Source organism: Spinacia oleracea, chromosome 3 (assembly GCF_020520425.1).
Source record: "Spinacia oleracea cultivar Varoflay chromosome 3, BTI_SOV_V1, whole genome shotgun sequence".
In the NCBI taxonomy this organism is placed as follows: Eukaryota; Viridiplantae; Streptophyta; class Magnoliopsida; order Caryophyllales; family Amaranthaceae; genus Spinacia; species Spinacia oleracea.
The window spans coordinates 154,021,424-154,042,456 of NC_079489.1; the positions used below are offsets into that span (position 1 = coordinate 154,021,424).

The 21,033-nt window shown below is 36.6% G+C and overlaps 3 protein-coding genes across 3 annotated transcripts; 2 read left to right on the forward strand and 1 right to left on the reverse strand.

Moving 5' to 3' along the window:
* Positions 1 to 209: 209 nt before the first annotated feature.
* Positions 210 to 7,256, forward strand: LOC110776853 (putative glucose-6-phosphate 1-epimerase). The gene is made up of 10 exons (XM_021981413.2): positions 210 to 369; positions 527 to 648; positions 1,387 to 1,504; positions 1,615 to 1,666; positions 2,581 to 2,718; positions 2,856 to 2,954; positions 3,224 to 3,321; positions 3,842 to 3,949; positions 4,032 to 4,113; positions 6,816 to 7,256. Exons 1-10 carry the CDS (start codon positions 296 to 298, stop codon positions 6,879 to 6,881), a joined length of 957 nt encoding a protein of 318 aa, XP_021837105.1. The 5' UTR covers positions 210 to 295; the 3' UTR covers positions 6,882 to 7,256.
* A 1,120-nt stretch (positions 7,257 to 8,376) lies between these two features.
* On the forward strand, positions 8,377 to 9,810 carry LOC110776854 (uncharacterized). The gene has a single exon (XM_021981414.2). It carries the CDS (start codon positions 8,506 to 8,508, stop codon positions 9,505 to 9,507), a length of 1,002 nt encoding a protein of 333 aa, XP_021837106.1. The 5' UTR covers positions 8,377 to 8,505; the 3' UTR covers positions 9,508 to 9,810.
* Positions 9,811 to 12,927: 3,117 nt separating this feature from the next.
* On the reverse strand, positions 12,928 to 20,622 carry LOC110776852 (syntaxin-112). Its single transcript, XM_021981411.2, has 7 exons — positions 19,726 to 20,622; positions 18,658 to 18,729; positions 17,807 to 17,866; positions 17,369 to 17,463; positions 16,586 to 16,655; positions 16,348 to 16,449; positions 12,928 to 14,291 (listed from the first exon to the last, which is right to left on the reverse strand). The coding sequence occupies exons 1-7, from the start codon at positions 19,867 to 19,869 to the stop codon at positions 13,380 to 13,382; spliced, it is 1,455 nt and encodes a 484-aa protein (XP_021837103.2). The 5' UTR covers positions 19,870 to 20,622; the 3' UTR covers positions 12,928 to 13,379.
* Positions 20,623 to 21,033: the final 411 nt, after the last annotated feature.

A 21,033-nucleotide genomic window follows, 5' to 3' on the forward strand; every position in this document is an offset into this window, starting at 1 on the left:
ATGAAATAAGTTCAGATAAGTTCAATTAAGTTCAGATAATATAAATTCAACAATTTTTTTTTTCCTGACATTTTCACACAAAAATAAATTTCTTTTAGACAAAATAAATTTTGTGAGATTAAATAAATTCACCTCTTGTCGTTATTAATGTTTGAGACTTTGAGGGGTAAAATAACTGAAAACTGACTCATCTTTTATATGTAGGGGCACACAACTACTTAATATTCCAGATTAAACTAAACTGATCGTAAATTCGTGATCTACGCTCCACCACCAAAAAACTCTCCAATTGAAGATGAGTGCAATTTCAATGGCGGGTTCTCTTCCTTCCCTTACCTCCCTCAAGCTACATTCCCCTAATAACAATCGGTAACTCTCTCTTTCTCTTACCCATTTGCTCTAATTAGGGATTGTTTTTATCATATTTGAATCTGATTGTTACCAAATTAATCTGATTGCCACAAAATTTTACAAGTATAAGTTTCGAATTTAAGTAAATTTGTTTGGAATTTGGAATTTCTGAAAGGGGTTCAACAGTGAGTATGAGGGCATCAGCAAGTACTGATGGAACTGCTACTACTAGCCAAGGAGTGAAATTGACTCAAGGAAATGGCGATCTTCCCAAGGTTGTTCTCACTTCACCTCATGGTAGGTCACTTATACTCACCTTTAGGTTATATATCAACATTGAACGACGCTTGATTTTGTCATTGATTCTGAATTTGATTAAATAAAGCTACCCTTTTGTGTTGCTGTTGTTGTTGGAGATTTTGTCATTGATTCCGAATTTGATAAAATAAAGCTACCATTTTATTGGGTGATTTTAAATCAATAATTGTTATTGATGAATTGTACCAATCACATTGCATAATCGTGAATAACTAGACTTTCACTATATATATTTAACCTCAAATTTTATTCATTTAAGCTCAAATTTTCTTCTTTTGATTCATTTTTTTCGTTTGTTTTTTTATTTCCATTTTTTGTTTTTGAAAATGCCATGTTATTTGCACTATTTACAAATCACAGTTATTGATAAACACTTTTCCCATTTTATGTTGTTGTTGCTACTGTGGTAGTAGACTAGTGTTAGTTGTAGAATAATGATAGTGATATGTGTGATGAATGGGGTGAAGGCAGTGAGGCTGAGGTGTATCTATCAACACTGGACGATGCGTGATTTTGTCATTGATTCCGTATTTGATTAAACAAAGCTACCCTTTGTTGTTGTTGTTGTTGTTGTTGTGTGATTTTGTCATTGATTCCGAATTTTGATTAAATAAAGCTACCCTTGTATGTTGTTGTTGTTGTTGTTGCTATTGTGGTAGTAGACTAGTATTAGTAGTAGAATAATGATAATGATGTGTTTGATGAATGGGGTTGAAGGCAGTGAGGCTGAGGTGTACCTGTTTGGAGGTTGTGTGACTTCATGGAGAATTCCAAATGGCAAGGACCTTCTTTTTGTCAGGCCTGATGCTGTGTTCAATGGCCAGAAACCCATCAGGTTTCTCCCTTGTTTGGCTCTTTTATCCCCCATCCCGCCTCCCGTGTTTCGGGGTCTTTGAATGGTCAAATATATATGTATGATCACTGATATAATTTCTGTAATGGCAGTGGAGGAATCCCACATTGTTTTCCTCAGTTTGGACCTGGGAAAATACAGCAGGTATGATTATTACAACTTCTGCAATGTTTTCATCATCTTAGTGCATGTTTGTTATAAATTTAAGAAAGGAAATGGAATGGAAACAAACAAGAAGCGGAAAGGGTAATGTAAGTGGCACCATTTAGTTGCTTGGTATAACTAAGGAAATAATCCCTTGTATCAAATTGAGGATTGAGGAAGGTAATAGTTTTGTTACCATAAGGTTGGGAGAGGTAACAAATGGGTGGCAATGGTTACCCTTAGGAAATGGCCCACCTTTCATATAACATAATAGGTAACGGAAACGGTTAATTGGTTTCATTTCCAGCACCTAAAAAAAACTATACCAAACAAGCTCCTACAATGTTGTTACTCCATCATTTGCAAATTTGGGTTGATAAAGTGATGCATTAGGAGGAAAATGCTTTTTGTGTCAACCAAATGTCAAACACATGATTTCTGCAGAAAAAAAGAAGAAGAAAGTAGCCTATTAGTTTGGGACTGTCCTAAATACAAATTTACTCAATTATTTGGGGATGAAGGGAGTTATCTTATCACCAATTTATATTATGCCTTCATTTGCCTTTGTCTAGGCATCCTCCAATGTTAGGACTAGAAAATCTGTGGGTTGTTACTCGTGAATAATAAAAACATAAAAAGTCATGATATGTGACTTAGTTTTACGCTGGCCGCCACCAACCTACCGCAACCTTCCTCCTTTATCCGGGCTTGGGACCACCGGCAGTGAATGTCGCATACGCGACACTCACAAGTATATAAAAACATAAAAAGTAAATTAGAAAAATCATCTTTGTTGTTGCTGTTGTCGTTGTTATTGTTGTTGTTCCTGTTGCTGTTGCTGCTTTTGTTGTGTACTTTTTTCTATTCGTCTACAAACTTCTTCGTAATGCTGCTTACATTTTATTGTCCCACAGCATGGTTTTGCAAGGAATATGAGCTGGTCAGTTGTTGATTCTGAAAGTACAGAAGGGAAACCTGTTCTGACTTTGGAACTGAAGGATACCCCTTACAGCCGTGCAATGTGGGACTTTAGCTTCCGTGCTTTGTACAAGGTTAGTTGCACCGCTTTCACGAGCCTTGGGGGAAAAATGACAACAAATAAACAACAAACTGAGATTGTGTTGTGGCCTTGTTGGTTGTATGAGCTTTTAACAAACTTAATTTTTGCGTTTAACTTTACTTCTTTCAGGTCATTCTGGATTCCACTAGCCTTTCTACAGAACTAATTGTCACTAACACAGACAAAAAAGCCTTTTCTTTTAGCACTGCTTTGCATACGTACTTTCGGGTGAGTACTCTGCTTACAATAACATACTGAAATGATGTCTTGATAAAAATAAGAAAATCAAATTACTTTGCAGTTCATCTATTGAGATACTGATCATAAATCACTAGTGTTATTATCAATGGCTATGTTCTCAATCATATGCCCTATGGGCTTCTTTAAAAGTTACAAATAGTCGAAATTATTTGAATTAAGAATCTCTTTTGGTTATGTACGTGCATATTGTTTAGATTTACGAAACTCCATCTGAACTGTTTTGGTCACTTTTGCAGGCTGCGATTGCCGATGTGGCTGTTACAGGTCTGAAAGGTTGCAAAACACTTAACAAAGAAGTAGATCCTCAAAATCCTGAAGAGGGTATAGAGGAGAGGTAAAGATTATGATTTATAATCCATATTTTAATCATGTGAGTGCGTGTTACATCCAATGCCAGCTTAGTAGGAGAATCCTAACACTGAGTTAAGTGGATGCGAAATAACAGACAGCTTATTACGGTTCTGATATGGTACATTGTATCAGGTTACAGTTTAAAATTGATTCATGGTATCTCTAATTGTACACCAAGTCACCATTCATTATTCTCGTTAACTTCAACTTTTGCTCATGATTTCTACTAAGAAATTCAGCCTGTTTATAATTTTTTTGTTAGAAGAGGCAAGGAATGCAGTAATTGGTCTGATGTAGTTGTCAGTGGTTGTTCAGAAAACTATGGAGTAACTATATCCCAGTCCCACACCTCTTTGTTCATTTATCATCTTATTTTCAATGCTAAATAGATCTTTATGTATGATTTTAGAGAAATAATTTACTTAGAAAGTGTCTGTGAAGAGCTGTAGAGTGTAATTGTGTACTTAGTAAAATAGTCTATTGACTCTTATTTTACATTGCAGGGAAGTAGTCACATTTCCTGGATTTGTGGACTGTGTATATCTCGATGCATCAAATGAGTTACTCCTCGAAAATGGCTTGGGTGACAAGATATTAGTCAAGAGTACCAAGTACAGTCTTATTTCTTAAAAAAGTTGTTTAGACTCAACTTTCTGGGTTTGGCATTCCTCACTCGTAGTTTATCTTATGCAGTTGGTCAGATGCGGTGTTGTGGAACCCACATCTGCAGATGGAGGCTTCTTACAAAGATTTCGTTTGTGTTGAAAATGCCCAGGTAATTTCTTGGTTATTTTTACTTCAGGATGACATATCCGAGCTACCAAGTATATGGTTTTCTCTTCAGGATAGCTAATTTTTTTTTTTTGGTAATTAAGTAAATTTATTTCCAAAATTGATCAATCATGAATACATCAAGAAGGAGAAAAACTTCTCTGCAAACACTCACCTAAGACTAGTCGTACAGCAAAAATAAAATAAAAAATACAAGTGATTACAAGGTATCAAACCACTCTCTATCAGTCACAAACACTTTATCAGTTTATTGTCCAAAATACAAGTAATTCTGCCCTACTGCAGACTTGATCTGTGAAGTAATCACATCCACTGCAGATACATGATTACATGGAACTTCCAAACAACTTAATTTCGAACATGCCACAACATGTACATAGTTGCTGCTACAGATCCATCTTAGTAAAAGATAGAAGTTGTTTTGTCACAGCACAAATTCCCTACTAACTCTTAATGTTTTTGATGCACATCTTACTGTATTCACATTCAAAAAACAAGTGTATATGATTTTCCTTTCCTCTCTCAAATATATCACACTTTTCTGTCTCAATAATATGAAGTCGGAAAAGTTTTTGTCTTTTTTATAACCTTTCAAGCAGATCGAGCCAGAAAATAAACTTATGCTTAGGCACAGAAAGCCTATTCCACATCATTTTAGCCCATTGTTTCTTCTAACCAGGCCCTAGCAAGTTAGTATAAACACTAGCTATTTTGTATGATGGTGTAGATAACCAATTATCATCTTGTAAAGCTACAATGATGTCGTCTTTAGTTCTGCAAAACACCCCATGCTTGTTCCCCCGATGCAGCCTTATTCCAAACTAGGACGTTCCTTATGCCAAGCCCACCACCCAACTCTTAGGTTGACACAAATTTCCCTAGGCTACATATCCCGGCTTGTTGCAATCATAATGACCACTCAAAAGAAAAGATCTACCTATTGCATTCAATCTTCTCAAAATGGCTTTAGGCAATATGAAGATTTGCGCAAAGTAATTGTTTATACTCATTAAAACAGGATTCACCAATTGTAAACGGCCAGTATGAAATTGACTATAATCTGAACATAATCAAATAATATTTGACTCCCTGTTTAACAATTAGTCCAATAATAGACTAACAATGAATATTTATTGTATAGAATACACTCATTGTACATAAACACAGTTTTGCGGTAATTAATACACCAATTAATCTAATCAACTCATAAGACAATCCTTTCCTTTTTTTACTTTTAAAACCTTAATCCAATGTATTTAAGTATCGTTCCTTGGGGTTTATAACGTCTCAATTTCGGTGGTGGGCATCTTATTTTACATATTCCAGCGGTATCTTCTTGTCTCCTAGTCCATTTTCTCACGAGCCGCAGAAAAAGATAGGTGCCTTGAAATTCACACTCTAATTCTTGCTATCATCTTATCAATCATTTGCTCACCATCACCAGCATTAAGTTTCCTAGCACTAACAGGAACTCCGAGGTATATAAAGGGAAGCGAACCAACCTGAAAACCAGAAATTGCAGCAATATTCTCCATTTCTTGATCCTCCATGCCACGTGTATAAAATGCAGATTTCCCTTTGTTAGCCTTTAATCCGGTTGTGGCTTGAAACAATTGAAGACCCTGAATTATCATGCTCACAATAGTTGTCTCACCTTTGCAAAAGATGATCAAGTCATCAGCCAAACAAAGGTGGTTTAGTTTTGAGGCTTTACACCTGGAGTGAAAGTTAAAATCATGTTGCTTGCCTATCAATGCCATGATTCTGGTAAGGTAAGATATTCCATACAGAGGACAAAAAAAAAGGAGACATTGGGTCTCCTTGCCTTAATCCTCTCTTGGAATTAAAGAATTCAGAAGGCGCACCATTGAGCAACAAGGTGAAGTTTGGAGTTTGTACACATGTCACAATGAACTTAGTAAAAAGGATTGGAAAACCCAATCCTCGAAGTATTTCTCTAAGAAAACCCCATTCGACAGTATCATGTGCTTTCTGGATGTTTTAGTTTGCCTGTTCGTCGACCCTTGATTCAAAATGGTTAACCTCAGACATTCTTACAGGAGCTCCAACTCTCTCATTCATGTTCAATAATGCATTTTACTCACCCATAACTACCCATCGATCATAAGAGTTATCAGCTGTTCCTTTGAGATTATGCCACAAATCAACCCTATCCTTCTTATCATTTATGCCATACAAAAAGTTACACAAAAAAGAGGCGCCTTCCATAGGATGAATCATACAATGAATGAATGGAGCAGCACAATGCAGAATAGTCACATTGAAAACAGAAGGTTGACATGCTAAAACAAAATTCTTCCTTTATTAATCACACTACTAATTGATGTAGAACACCAACAAGGGCACAATCCTAGGTACAAATCTCCACTTTTGAAGATTTGACCCTTATTTCCAGAAGGCTGAATAATTTGATATTGTGAGCATGGATTAGTTTCCTCGCCTCAACTTGCTTATCACTTTTATTCAAGCCCTCTGAAGTTCCAAACCAAAATATTATCCATTCTGGTCAAGGTAGCTATTTTCTTTCATAATGAAGTCTGAAATTGTTTGTTACGCCAAATCCCTTGTGAAATGATTTATCTTTCTGCTTACAAGGTCATCTTAGAAAGTATTTTAGCCATTATTGATACTAAGTGTTTATTCATATATCATTCTGTAATGCAGATTAAAGAAATAGAGCTACAGCCTGAGCAATCTTGGACAGCAACACAGCATCTTAGTATTGCGTAAGATGATTAATCATTAATGTGGCTTCATGTTTGAGGAATAGCCGTTTCAGTGCGTGAGCTTTGGATGGGAGGATCTCCCTTACTACCTCGTCAACATCTTAGAGATACTCTTCCTAGAGTTGGCAACATTTCATTTGTTTAATAAAAATAAAGTTGTATAATGTTCAAATTTTATTTCACATGTATTTTGATTGTATCGGCGGTTTTGGTCTACACCAAAACTGCAGATTTTTTTTATAACTAATGTTGTACAATGCATAGCTTTCAATAATGGATCTTCACCAACAGAAGTACAAAAGAAGAAGTTGTCACCATGTTTCTGTTTGTTTAATCAGTCTATACATAATAATACATATATGCTGTAGCATTTCCATGATTATCTTCTGTGAGATTTGACTGTTTATTCACCTTCAAGCTCATACGCCAGATCAGATATATGGATATGGTTGTACATGACATAAAAATGCTTCAATTTACGCAAAAAAGTTAGGCGAAAGTTCTGGAGAACAGACGAGTTCAACATAAGTTCGCCAATAGGAAAGAGATGAGGACACTTGGGCCTTGCTCGTCGAGAATGCCCCCCATGGAGCCTAAGGAATATAAGTGGCGGGATGGATTGCAACTCGGTTGATCAACCGGGATTGGTATTCGAGAATCAACAAATTCGACTCTGCGTTGTCCACGGCTCACTAACTCTGCATGGAGTGAGGGTACCGTGGTCAACGAGAATGTATAATCGGGGACCCCATGAACGAGAGAAGTGCATGATTTTGACCGGATTGTAACACCTTTGTGTATGGCTATGTATATGGTGTAAGCCATTGAAATGTTTTCACATCTAATGAGCTTCTTCACCCCTAAAGCAAGCCAAAAGAATTGACAAATAGGTTGGTTGACATAAAAAAATCATGGGAAATGTAACTTCATAGGAAAGTGGAAGATTGTAGTGTTACGTTGTTTGGTTTGCAAAAACATGGAAAGCACAAAATGGAGCAAGTTGCTTACCTAGGTCTCAAAGGTAAGTGAACCTTCTCATGAGAAAGATTACTTCCCGCGTTCAAGCAAACAACATTTCCTATTTCTTATGAAATGTCAATACATGAAAAAATCTTCTTCCTAAATAATTTTACTTCCTAGGTCAACCAAACGATACTATAAGTCATAAAACAACCAAATTAATGACCTCGTAAAAGCTCAAAACCCCCTAAGCCTTATCACTTGCGAAAGGACGAGTTAGATTGGTTTTATCAAAGGGTTAACCGGATTTTCTTTTCTTAATTAAAATTAAAAAATGAAAATGAAAAGGAAAGGAGTGTAAAATAGTTTTGTCATATTAAAAAAGTAGTATAAATATCATTAAAAAACAAGCAATAAAACCATAAAAACACAAGAAGTCAATATAGTTGAAATTCCCTCCAAAAATCATCACCAAACCAAAACCAAATACCAAAACATCCACTGATCCACCTCATTCATGGGCCCCACACACAAACACTGAAACACCTTCTTCTTTCCTCCCCTTTTCCCTTTAATTATTCTTTCCATTCCTTCAAAAATCCCACAAATATTTCAAACCCCCTTCCTCTCTACATCACTCACTTTCTCTCTCCTCTTTTCATCATAAAATGCCCCAAGTCGACCTTGCTTCAGTCTGCGCCGGCGCCACCCACGACCGGAAAGTCGCCTGTGAAACCCTCGCCGTCGGAGGCGTTGGTGAAGACACCCTGACCGCGGCGGACGAGGAAGAAAACCCACCGATCCCACCACCCGATTACGCGCCGGAATCATTCTGGCTCTCCAAAGACGCCGAGCTTGACTGGTTTGACCGGAACGCCTTTCTTGATCGGAAAGATTCCGGCAAAGGTGTGAATTCAACTACTAGCTCGAACCCGGTTCATATTACCGCCGGGTCACAGCGTTATTCGGGTAATTTGTCAAAAGCGTCGCTAATTGCGCTCCCCAAACCTCAGAAGCAGAATTACGCGGAAGTCAAGAATCGGAGGCATCATTGCCGGCCTACAAGTGTACGGCTATTTCCAAAACGGGCTGACCCGGTTGGTAAACCGGTTATAGCGTTGACCGAACCCGGTTCACCTAAGGTTTCATGTATGGGGCGGGTACGGTCTAGGAAAGATAGGAGTCGTAGAGGGAAGAACCGGAAGAAGGTAAACGAACCGGGTTTGGGTCGGAATAAGAGTATAAAGGAAAGGAATAATAAAACCGGGTTTTGGAAAAACTTCCGGTCAATTTTCCGGCATAAAGGAAATAATAACAATAAATTGGGGTGTATTGATATTGATGCTGATCAACAACAAGAGGGGAATTTTGTGAGAAGAAGTTCAAGTTCAAAGAAAAAACGTGGGTTTAACCCGAATGATAGTGTCGGGTCGGGTGAACCGTCCGGGTTATGTGAACCACCCGGTTTAGGAGCAATGAAAAGGTTTGCTTCTGGCCGGAAATCGGATTCTTGGGCCGGTGATGTCGAAATAGACGGTACGAAATCTGAGCCGTTGGGTCGTGGCGGAGGCGGTGGCGGCGGTCCTATTTGGAGGCGGAGAGAGGTGGGCCCGCCAATAGACGTAGATATTGATCGTGATTGGCGGGAAGTGGGCCCGATGTCCGTATGATGTGGGAGAAGGTAAATGTGGGTCCCACTTTTGATACAAAATTTTTGTAAGTGACGTCAGGATTGTTATAAACACGTCAAAATTCACAAGCTTGAAAATTTCTGTTATGTTTTTTTCTTTTTCTGTGGGGTTATTTTTTTTTGACAAATTGGTATTTTTATGTTAATACTTTAGGTCTTTAGATTTTTCATATTGTTAGGGATAAATTGAATGAGATTTGTAATATACGGAATCAAGGAGTAGTTTTGTAAATACAAAGTACAAATTGTAATTTTTTCTTCTATAGAGATTTCATGAGCTATTCATATTTTAAATGGTTATGATCATTAAATACCATGAGAATTCAAAGAGGGGTAAAATCGTAAATAGAGTTTTGCGCGTTTAGGTTTGGAATTCATGTAAATTTTATCAATTCTTAGTGCTTGTTTGGTTAACTTAGGATTTAAATTCGCACAAGAAGTTTATTTACATGGAAAGTTGGGCTCCGTTCTTAGTGCTTGTTTGGTTAACTTAGGACTTATCAATTCTTAGTGCTTGTTTGGTTAACTTAGGACTTATCTTGACTGAACTTATATTATATGAACTTATCCGAACTTATTTTGTCTGAAATAAGTTAAAATAAGTCGAATAGAACAAAGCCTTAATTACCTGCACTAAGAAGCTTCTTATGTACGTGGGGAGAGTGGGTAAGCCACTTCTAATGTCGTATTCCAAATTCCTGGAAAATCTCACTTCCCTCATTTCCTCTATTTCATGCCAACCAAACCAACATGTAACAAACGTTCAATTAGTACATGTTTGGTATAAATTGATTCCATTTCCAAACCCTTAAAAAGCAATATACCAAACAAGCTCCTAGTATGTTAGTTGTTAATCATTTCTAGAAAATTATCAGCTCTTAGTGCATTTTTGCTGTTGGTGTTGTCTTCCTAGTCATTGTTGATCAGGTTTGACTTTTAGCTCTTTGTTTTGAGTTTGGTTTTTGATGAAGCAGCTGTTTCAATTAGCTTTTCAACATGGAAAATAACAAATGGTGCTTTTGTGGTTGGCTGGCTGGTCAAATATGGCCATAGTTGACTTTTATTAGGAGTTCCTAGAGCATGAGAAACGGTCAAGCTACAACTCTTGTAGTTTTACTTGCCACATCAGATTTTCAAGCTACTACTTTTCTAAGCTACAACTTCTCCAATGAAAAACTACAACCTCCTGTAGCTAGGTCATGATCAAACATGTGAATCATTTCAATGTTTTGTTCCGATAAAGAGAGTAGTTGGTCCCACTTGAATATTATCAAGCTCGTAACTCCATAAAGCTACAAGATTTTGCAAAGCTACAACCTTTCTTTTTCCACAATGGTTGAGCTTGTAGCTCCAACTATTTAGTATTTGCAAGCAAGGACTTCACTCCCACCACGAGGCTTTCTAATTCTATAATAGGTAATAGTTATACCGTTGAAATGGTATACTAATGACAAAATAGTAACTTCAGGTGGTAAATTAAGGGCTAAATGTAATAAATTGAGTCTGACCCACGAAAAATAATATTTATTTTTGACTTGTGAGTACCAAACTATGTTGTTTGGAACCAAATAAAAATGAAACCACGTTACCTAACTATGTTGTTTGGTACCACATGAGAAAATACAACTACTCCTCTTGTACCAAACTATGTGGTTTGGTACTAAATGAAAATGCAGAATATTAGTATACCATTTCAATAGTATACCGAGTATAGAACAAGGGTACAAGACTTCCTCCTCCCACCACTGTTGTTGCTTAGCTTCTGCTTGGATTTGGTTATTAGCAGTCAGGTGTTGATGTTGAAGACTAGTGTTGCAGATATTTGGTTTCTTGTCATTTTAGGCTAAAGTGGTCTTTAGCAGTCAATGTGGGACTTTAGCTTTCCATGCTATACGTACTTTTGAGTGAGTATCCTGCTTACATATTTGATATTGGGCACTGAAATGATGTCTTGTTAAAAAGAATTATTGAAATCGAATTTCCTTGCATTTCCCTCTATTGAAGCTGTAAGATTTTGTGGACAGAATGCTGTATGAAAAACGATACTGATCATAAATAAAGCAGACAGTTTATGATGGAGCTGAATCACTGATAGGGTACATTTGTATCAGGTTGCAGTTTTAAATTGATTCATGGTATCTGTAATTGTACGTCTCTCAGACTCTCACCATTCATAATTCTCATTAACTTCAACTTTTGCTCATAATTTCTACTAAGAAAAGTAGCCTGTTTTAGAGCTGATCATCATGGGCCCGGCAAATTTACGGGTTTTGGGCAGAAGATTTCAGCCCGCTTTTCGGGCCCGGCCCGAACTTTCTAAAAAAAATTGCGGGCTTTGGACAACGTAAAACAACAATTTTAGTCATAAATTTGGCCCGGCCCGAAAATGACCAGAAAGCCCGCTAATTTGGCCCGAAATAGCGGGTTTTGGGCACAAAAATTAACCCGAAGCTTGGCCCGGCCCGACACAATGGGCAGTTTTTTCTTCGCTCGGCCCGGCCCGCCATTTGATCAGGTCTAACCTGATGTAGCTGTCAGTGGTTGTTTAGAAAACTACGCAGTAACTGTAGCCCAGTCCCACACCTCTTTGTTCATTTATCATCTTATTTCCAATGCTAAATAGATCTTTATGTATGATTGTAAAGAAATAATTTACTTAGAAAGTGTTAGTGAAGAGCTGTAAATTGTGGTTGGGGTCTTAGTAAAAAAATAAATTCTATTGACTGTTACTTGACCATTGCAAGGGAAGTAGTCACATTTCCTGGATTTGTGGAATGTATATAACTCGATGCATCAAATGAGTAACTCGAAAATGACTGAGCATTCTTGGACAGCAACACAGGCAGCAGCTTAGTATTGCGTATGATGATCAAAATAATGCTGTATAATCAAAATAATGCTGTATAATCAGAATTATGTTGTATAATCAAAGTAATGCTGTATAATCAGAATTATGCTGTATAATCAAAATAATGCTGTATAATCAGAATTATGCTGTATAATCCTTAGAGAAACTCTTCCTAATGTTCAAAATTATGCTGTATAATCAAGATATTGTTCAGAATTATTTCACAAGTATTTTGATTGTATCAGCGGTATTGGTCTGACACTAAAACTGCAGTGTAAGCTTTCAATGTTGGATCTTCACCAACAGAAGTACAAAAGAAGAAGTTATCACCCGCGTTTCTGTTTGTTTAATCAGTCTATACAACATAATACACATATTGCCGCAGCAGTTCCATGATTATCTTCTGTTAGACTTCACTGTTTATACAACTCCAAACTCATACACCAGATCAGATCTCTGAATGTGGAATATACATGACATAAAAATGTTTCAATTTACGCAAGTTAGGCCAAAGTTCAGATCAGATCGAAAAAGACATGAGGATTCAGGAACTAATAGCAAGAAAACACACTTTTATTTATCAAGAGTGTAAATCATTTGTAATCTTTTGACATATAATGAGCTTCTTCACACCCAAAAACAACCCAAAAAAAATTGACAAATCCGAAAAAAGCAACCAACTAAATGAGCTCAGAAAAGCTCAAAACCCCCCTTAAACCCTAAAATCCATTTACATAACCAAATCAAAACCACCCCAATTAAACTAAAAACACAAGAATCTGTGTCTATATGTGTCCTAACTAAGGGCAATTAAGGAGATTAGACAGACCCAAAGCAAATTATTGTAATCTTTTGACATATAATGAGCTTCTTCACACCCAAAAACAAGCCAAAAAGATTTGACAAATCCGAAAGCAACCAACTAAATGAGCTCAGAAAAGCTCAAAACCCACCCTTAAACCCTAAAATCCATTTACATAACCAAATCAAAAACCCCAATTAACCTAACTAAGTGCAATTAAGGAGATGAAACAGACCAACAAGATGATGAATCCAACAGCCCAAACCCAATAAACCCATTTACTGTTCTTCTTCTTCATCTGTTTAGCATAATACAGACTATTAGTCCCACCACTGATATAATCCCCTGCATTCACCACATTCTGCTCAATATCATTAATCTGTTCACCTTGTTTATCAATCAAAACAGCCATATCAAGAAATATCTGATGAAGTTTATTCAAACTTCTTTGAATATCCTTAACAACTCCATATCTCTCCTTTTCCTCCTCGAAAAACCCGATTTTCATACTTCCTGACAACAGTTTCTCAACAGTTTCTTCACTGGGTTTCTCTCCTGTTGCATTGTAGTACTTTCTTCTTAAATCATCCCTGTGATCATTCATGATTGTGTCCCTTAATCCTGTGAAATCGAAGATTATGTCCTTGAATTTGATTCTTAACCCGTTTGTGACTGTAACCCTGGTTCGATCCACACTGCTACCCTCATGAAACGAGGATGATAATCTTCTGTTTTTGATGTTCGATTTGTCGAGGGATTCGAGTTGGGATTTTAGGGTTTTGACTTTTCGGAGGATTGAAATTGTGTCGGAATCCATTCGATCTCTTAACCCTCGGAGGAGTTTGGTGCTGTGTGTTGTCTTTGATTCTTGATGGAGGGATTCGAGATCGTGAAGAAGGTTACTGATTTCCCCCATTTCGGATTTTATTGAATCGATTTGTTTGAAGAAAATAGAGAGATTTTCTTGGTCAACTGGGTTTAATTCCTGCCATGTTTCTGGTTCAGAAAGCTCTGTTTCATGGTCTGATTGGATTTGTTTCTTCAAATCCACATAATTTAAGAACGATTTCGTCATCAAATCATTCATCTTCGGGTTAATTTCTGAAAAATACACCTGCAAATCAACACGGAATTATCAGAATTCGACAAAATCCATCAAATTAATCAAAACAGAGCATATTTTTGTAATTTATAAAATTGAAGATCAATTCATTTAGGGTTACTGTGTTTTGTCGGAAATTATGATACAGAACTAAAACAAAAAAGGATGAAAAAAATTCAGAGATTAATACCAAGATTCTTGAGAAAAATTAATAACTAGGGCAAGAGGATTGTTACTAAATTTGATTTCTAACAACTTAGTTGAAGCAAATTTAAGAAATTATCATAAACCCAGATCAAAATTATTTCTAAAAGTGATAAAGAGCAACTAAATTCAGTAGAAGATTATGGTTTCTGCCCAATACACCTGAAAATCAACACGGAATTATCTGAATTCGACATAATCCATTAAATAAATCAAAACAGAGCATATATTTGTAATTTATAAATTGAAGATCAACTCATAATAGGGTTACTGGATTTCGTCGGAAATTTCAATTTAAATTAATCCAAAACAAAAAAAAAATGGAAAGAAAACAGAAATTACTACTAAGATTCTTGAGGAAAATTAATAACTAGGGCAAGAGTTAATTTCTACTATTTGGTACTAAATTTGATTTCTAACAACTTAGTTGAAGCAAATTGAAGGATTTATCATAAACCCAGATCAACATTATAACAAAATGATAAATAGAAACTTGATTAAGTAGAAGATTATGATTACCTTGCTGAAGATTGAGGAAGAGCGCTTAATTTCTCAAACTCTCTGTTCTTCAAGAAGAAAATTAGGGGTTTTTTCTCTCTCTAAATTCTCTCTCTCTCTCTCAACAAAAAATGGGGGTTTTTTTCTTTGAAGATGAATGATAATGAGAATAAGGGTTTGGGGAAGACGAAGCTGTTTATGAGGGGAGTTTGTTTGTGGATATTTTTGGGAGGGTTTTTTTCGAAATTTAAATAGTAAGGAGCCGTTAATATTTTCATAACCGCCTATTGTGGTGTTGCCTAAAACGACGAGGTTCATCCTTTCATGGTTAACTACATTGAAATTGGTCAAAGTCAAACCCAAGGGTAGCAAAAATTATACTCCCTCTTATTCCAAAATAATTGTCCTTTTAATTAACTTATTTAGTTCTTAAATAATTACCGCTTTCTATTTTGACGATTTACATTATTGCACGAAAATGTAAGTCATTGTTAGGGAATTACGAATCAATACTTTTTTTTCTTCTAAATTGGAATAATGATCCCCTAACCGGAGTCACTTTTTTTTGACAGGTTAGGGGCATTCTCTTCGAGCCACGCAACTTTCAAGCAGTCCAGTCTTGCTTGTTCTAATAAGTTCTTTTCTCTTCTATAACCTGAAGTTAACAAATTTTATTAAACCTGATTGAAACTTATTAGACGAATTTAGACCTGATTACTAAAGAGTCAAGCCCAAGAGCGTAAACATATACGGAGTAGCACCTGATTGGGACTTATTGACTTTATAGAAACCAATTACAACTTATCTAAACTTATAAAGTCTAAAACTCATTTATTCAAGGTGAAAAGAAGACACCCTTAAATACAAAATTTATTCTCAATACAAATTCCCTTGTAACCGCTCTGTTAATTGATCGATGAACTAATATTGGGTAAACATCAATATAACAATCCAAAAGCACATACAACGTAGCTACTAGTTTGTAGCTAAAGCAAAATTGTCCGTCTAAACACACTTTTATTTATTAGTGTAAATCATTGTAATCGTTTGTACAAAATCCATTGAGGATAAGATGATCGAAGTGCTCTACCGGGTCGGAACCCTACATGGGTCAACCTGTCCGAATTAGCAAACTAGTGGATTTTTTTTCACTAGACCAAGACACTGTTTGGTGTAATCTTTTGTACTTTTTTTTTGAAGGTAAGATGAAGTGCCTTACCGGGTCGGAACCCGCCCGGGATAGCAGGGGTAATCTTGTGTACATGTGTATATGGACTTATAGAGTGTATCACTTTCATACAAAGTGAAAAAGAGGGATCAATCCCAGAAGCAGAACTGATTAAACACAAAGGTAGAAATTTCAGGCTTCTTGCTGAACTCCTACTTTCTCTGCTTCGAGCTTTCTTAAGGTTGTCGAACTCAACTTATCACCACTTGTTGCCTCCGGTACTAAATCTACAACTTCAATCTGCAGTTATTATACAGTTTGAGCTTTAGACCAACACAAGGATATGGAAGTAAGTAATGTACATTGACAAGCCTCGATTTACAGTAAACTTGTACGTGTTTTGTAAGAAAGAAAGTTTGCAGGTCAAAGAAAGTACCTTTACTTCACACAGCCCCTTCTCGATTCTCTTTCGGTTGACTGACAATCCTCCGGGATAAGTCTCCTTACTGTTAGTAAAAGCAGGAGCAAAGATCATTTAGTTTTGGTTCTATTCAAGATCATATAAAGTTCAAAACTGAAGGCTCAAAAGTATCTTAAACAGGATTCAGGAAGGGATAAGCAATGTTTTGTTCTTCAGCTGCATCGCAAAGTCAAGTGTTACAAAAAAACGGTGTGACACTTCCTTTGTGCAATGCCATCAAATCTCTCGTGTAAAAAGAAGATGAATCCCATTCTTAGGTATACTACTGGTAAAAGTACTATGCATATAACAACTACACGATGCTCCAGGTGAAGTGTGTGCAAGAAAAGAGAAAAGACAGAGTACATCGAGAATCAGAAGAAGCCAAGAACTGTAGTAACGAGGGGATATATGGGAATTAAAGATGGATGTGGGCCGGCCAGACACGATAAAAGCCCGACCCGACCAGATAAAATCCGGCCCGCCCCATGCACAAAAAGTACGGCCCGGATCGGCCCGTGCACAAAAAAGTACAGCCCGGCACGAGCACAAAGTCGTGGGCCGTGTGTTTTTTTTTTGGAAAAGCACGAAAAGGAAGATACGACTCGACCCGGCATGACAAAGCACGTTAAATTTAGTAAAACTAAGCTTAGGCACGACGGCCCGGCCTAGCACGACAACCCAAAGGGCATCCTGAGATAACAAGTACAATTTCTATTTACTGCTTTATTAACTGCAGTTTAGATTTACGTAAAATACCTGACTACAATGGCCTCCAAATTTTCATCAACAATAGAAGGACCATAAGGATCTACAATAGGTTCCACTTGTACAATGAGCTCCGGATGGATGGACTGCAGAAATAGGAACACAGAAAAAGAAACATACTTCTAGTCAACCATGTGAGGTCATATACAAAGATACAAAAAACTAAATCCAGATGACCAGATGTCCTTAGCTAACTTCTGTATATCAACAAAGATTCAAAAGTTCCATCAGAAAAAAGAAGAAATTTCAAAATTTCGTCAAAAAAACCAGTCTATTCATGACTTCAAACAATTACGTTGTGTACATGAGTTGCAGAAAATAAGTAAAAAACTAAAAAGTGTTTACGCGATGCAACACTGGTAATGTAAAAGAATTTCCCCAAGGAATATGTTCCTTTTAATTGATAATTATGGAGTACAAAATATGCACCTTGATATAATCTTGCACATTCTGCATCCTTTTCTCGATAGGCTCTATCAATTCTGCATACTGCAAAAAGTTTAAAGACAGATAATAAATTAATCAATAAAAATAATTTGATGAAATTCTGTCAAACCATGAAAATAACCAGCATATGGAATCCTTAGAGTTCCCTTCTGGTCACCTCAGGTAGTCAGAACCTTCAAATTCGGATAATCAAATTCACAGTACTAACATGCATGATGAGCTTTTAACAGCATTACTCAGCTGGAAATTCTAATTCTAACGGAATAATCCCAGAAAGACACAACTAAATGAGAGATTGACTATCAGTAATGGCCAACCACTCTTTAAAGCAGCTTCAATTTCAAAATGAACATGACTAATTCATATTCCCGCATCTGCAACAGCTTTCACTTGCCTGTTACATACTTTACGGTCACTGATTAGAATTAGTTTGACACAAATGTTAGGTTTTGACAAGCTAATGAACCAGACATGGTGTTCATTAATTTTTTTATCAAATTCTAAGAAACGCATGTTATCTTTATCAACACACGCTGAACAGCTTCAGCGCTTGTTACTCCGTTGTTAGTTTATCACTATGATTTTCAAGATAGTAAACTTACTACATGTGGCAGCAAAAGAAATGGACTTCAAGTATTTTCAGGTACAAATCATATCCTCTTGTTATGGCTAAATAACAACAAAGATGAAATGGAATATACATAACAGGTATTCAAATTCTATCTACAAAAGTTGCCAGTAATTAATATCCTTGCAACGTATACAATAGTAACAGCGTGTCCAAATAGTCCGGAGGGAGGGGGTTGACCTGGGGTGAGGACGTAGGAGCTCACCTGCTTTTTAGCTAGCATTGGGCCATCACAAACTCCAATGACAACACGATCTCTAGCAAGATCAGCTGCTACCTACATTAACTATGCGTTAGTAACACGCCAAATTAAGCAGAGACAATATGTAGTCTGAAAAGAATAAGTTGTCTCCAAATGTCTTCCCTTTAACGATTAATCATAGCTTTCAAGAGAATACTTTCATCCCTAAACATGTGGAAATATCCCATAAAAAGTCATACCTCTACTAATTTGCTATTAAACAGATTCATTAGCTATCCATAATTTCAAAAACTGACACTTTTGTCCCTTGATAGACTCGATGTTTCTACACCGAGAAGCAATTATCATAAGAATGGCAAAACTATGAGTTGTTACTTGCAGTCTATGTAATTCATCTCAAAAAGAAAATCCAATTCCAGTGACCTTAATATCACGCCTACATGGAGATCATGTTTGACAAACTTATGAACTGCAAAAACAAATTCAAAGGTTCTAATGAAAGATTTTGTCATCTTAGTAGATGTCGTGTTCGAAGCACTTCCTGGTAGAGAATGGAATACACTCCAATTCATGGAGTTTTCACAAATCTAACACTTTCAATTGTTGATTCACTCTACCTACTCTTGCCAACTTTGATTCAAACAAGGAGTACTATAAAAGATATAGCTGAATTTCTTCTAACACCAATTGGTATCTCTGTATCTCTAGTTGGGTGCATCTATAATAGAACCTCGCAATCTATCAATATGCTACAGCAAAATTTCTACAATTTCAGTGCTTAAAAATTGGCTTCCTTACAACCCCAATTCACATTTTTTTTCACAATTTCTTAAGAATCAAATTGAATAGGGAGTGTACACAAACTGTTTGATCAAATGCCTAAACCAAACCAATGCCTAAATACATTTACCAGCAAAAAAATCGTCTTTTTCCCCCAAAATAGCAACTCCTTCAAGACCCAAAAATAGCAAGTTATCAGAATTGTTGCTAAATAAATAGAGGCTTAATAATGGTTGCTAAATAAATAGCGAGCAGTAAATAGAAAGAACTAAAGAGTAAGAGAAGAAGAACCTGGAGGAAAAGGCGGTGACCATCATGCAAGCGGTCAAAAGTGCCGCCAAGAACAACACTCCCGTATGAATTTGGAGGAGAGAGATTCGAATTCAAAGAATTTTGATCACTGGTTTGTTCTTCAATTACATTGGTCAGGGCCATTTTTGAAGATCGAAGTTGGTAATTTGGAGAGAGGAAAATAGAATTTGTATGAACTTAATTTCTGAAACCTAAAACCCAAATCAATTGTTCTTATATTTCTATTAGATTGATTACTGCTAGGTGTAAAAGTTTTTTAGAGAGAGGGGCTCTCCCTTCTCTCTAGAAAGCCTAGCCCCTAATTCCGAAATTATCTAGCCTTCTTCTCAAAGAAATTTAATCTGATATATTTCTTGTTCTCCCCTTTTGATCTTCCATCAAATCAGGGCTCTTTTCTGATCTTCCCTTATGTATTTTCAACAGAGTACAGTCAATTTCTTCGTGAAATTAATTTTTGTTGGCTTCCTACAAGAAATTCGATCTGAATTTTGAAGTTGCTCCATCGAAACGGCCTCTCTGTTCGTGTTCGTGTTCGTTGGTTCTGCCTCGCCGATGGTGGTTTTCTTCCACTGTCCCGTCCGTCCCTCTTATTTCGACCGATCTTCTCTTCTTTGGTTGTTTGATCTTTGAAGACTAGATCTTTGACCCATATCGGTGGTTCATCGCCGTCGATATTGTCGTTCTCGCCTCCGATGTCCTTTACATGTGTCCGGATGTCCGTTTCAGGTTGCCCTCGTTCTTCTCCGATGGTGGTTTTTCGATTGTTGGCCACACCTTCCCTGTTTAGCTTCCTTGTGAAGCTTTGTTTCTTTGGCTTCTTTGAGAAGTCTTAGCTTAGTTGTTTTAGTTTTTCTTATTTTCTTTTTAGTTTAGTTGTTTTATTTTCTTGTATTTTGTTCTTATTTATTAGCCTTTCTCTGAGATAGGGTGGCTTTTAGATTCTTTGGTTTACCTGTGATAGGGACCTTAGAAATTGTGTGCCCTTTTTATATAAAATAAACGGATTTTTCATGAAATGCCCCCGAGGTTTGCTTTAATGCACCAAATACCCCTAAACTTTCCAGAATGCACCAAATACCCCGGGTTTTAATAAATAACACAAAATGCCCTTAATGAGCATTTTCCGTCAATTCCATTAAGTCTCCGTTAACATTAATTTTTTTTCTTTTCTTTCCTTTTCTTTTTTCTTTCTCTTCCCAGGAGTTTGCAAATCAATCCTCCAAATTCCATCATCTCTGCTCATTTCTATCTCCCTCTGCCAATCCTCCAAATCCCATCATCTTTGCT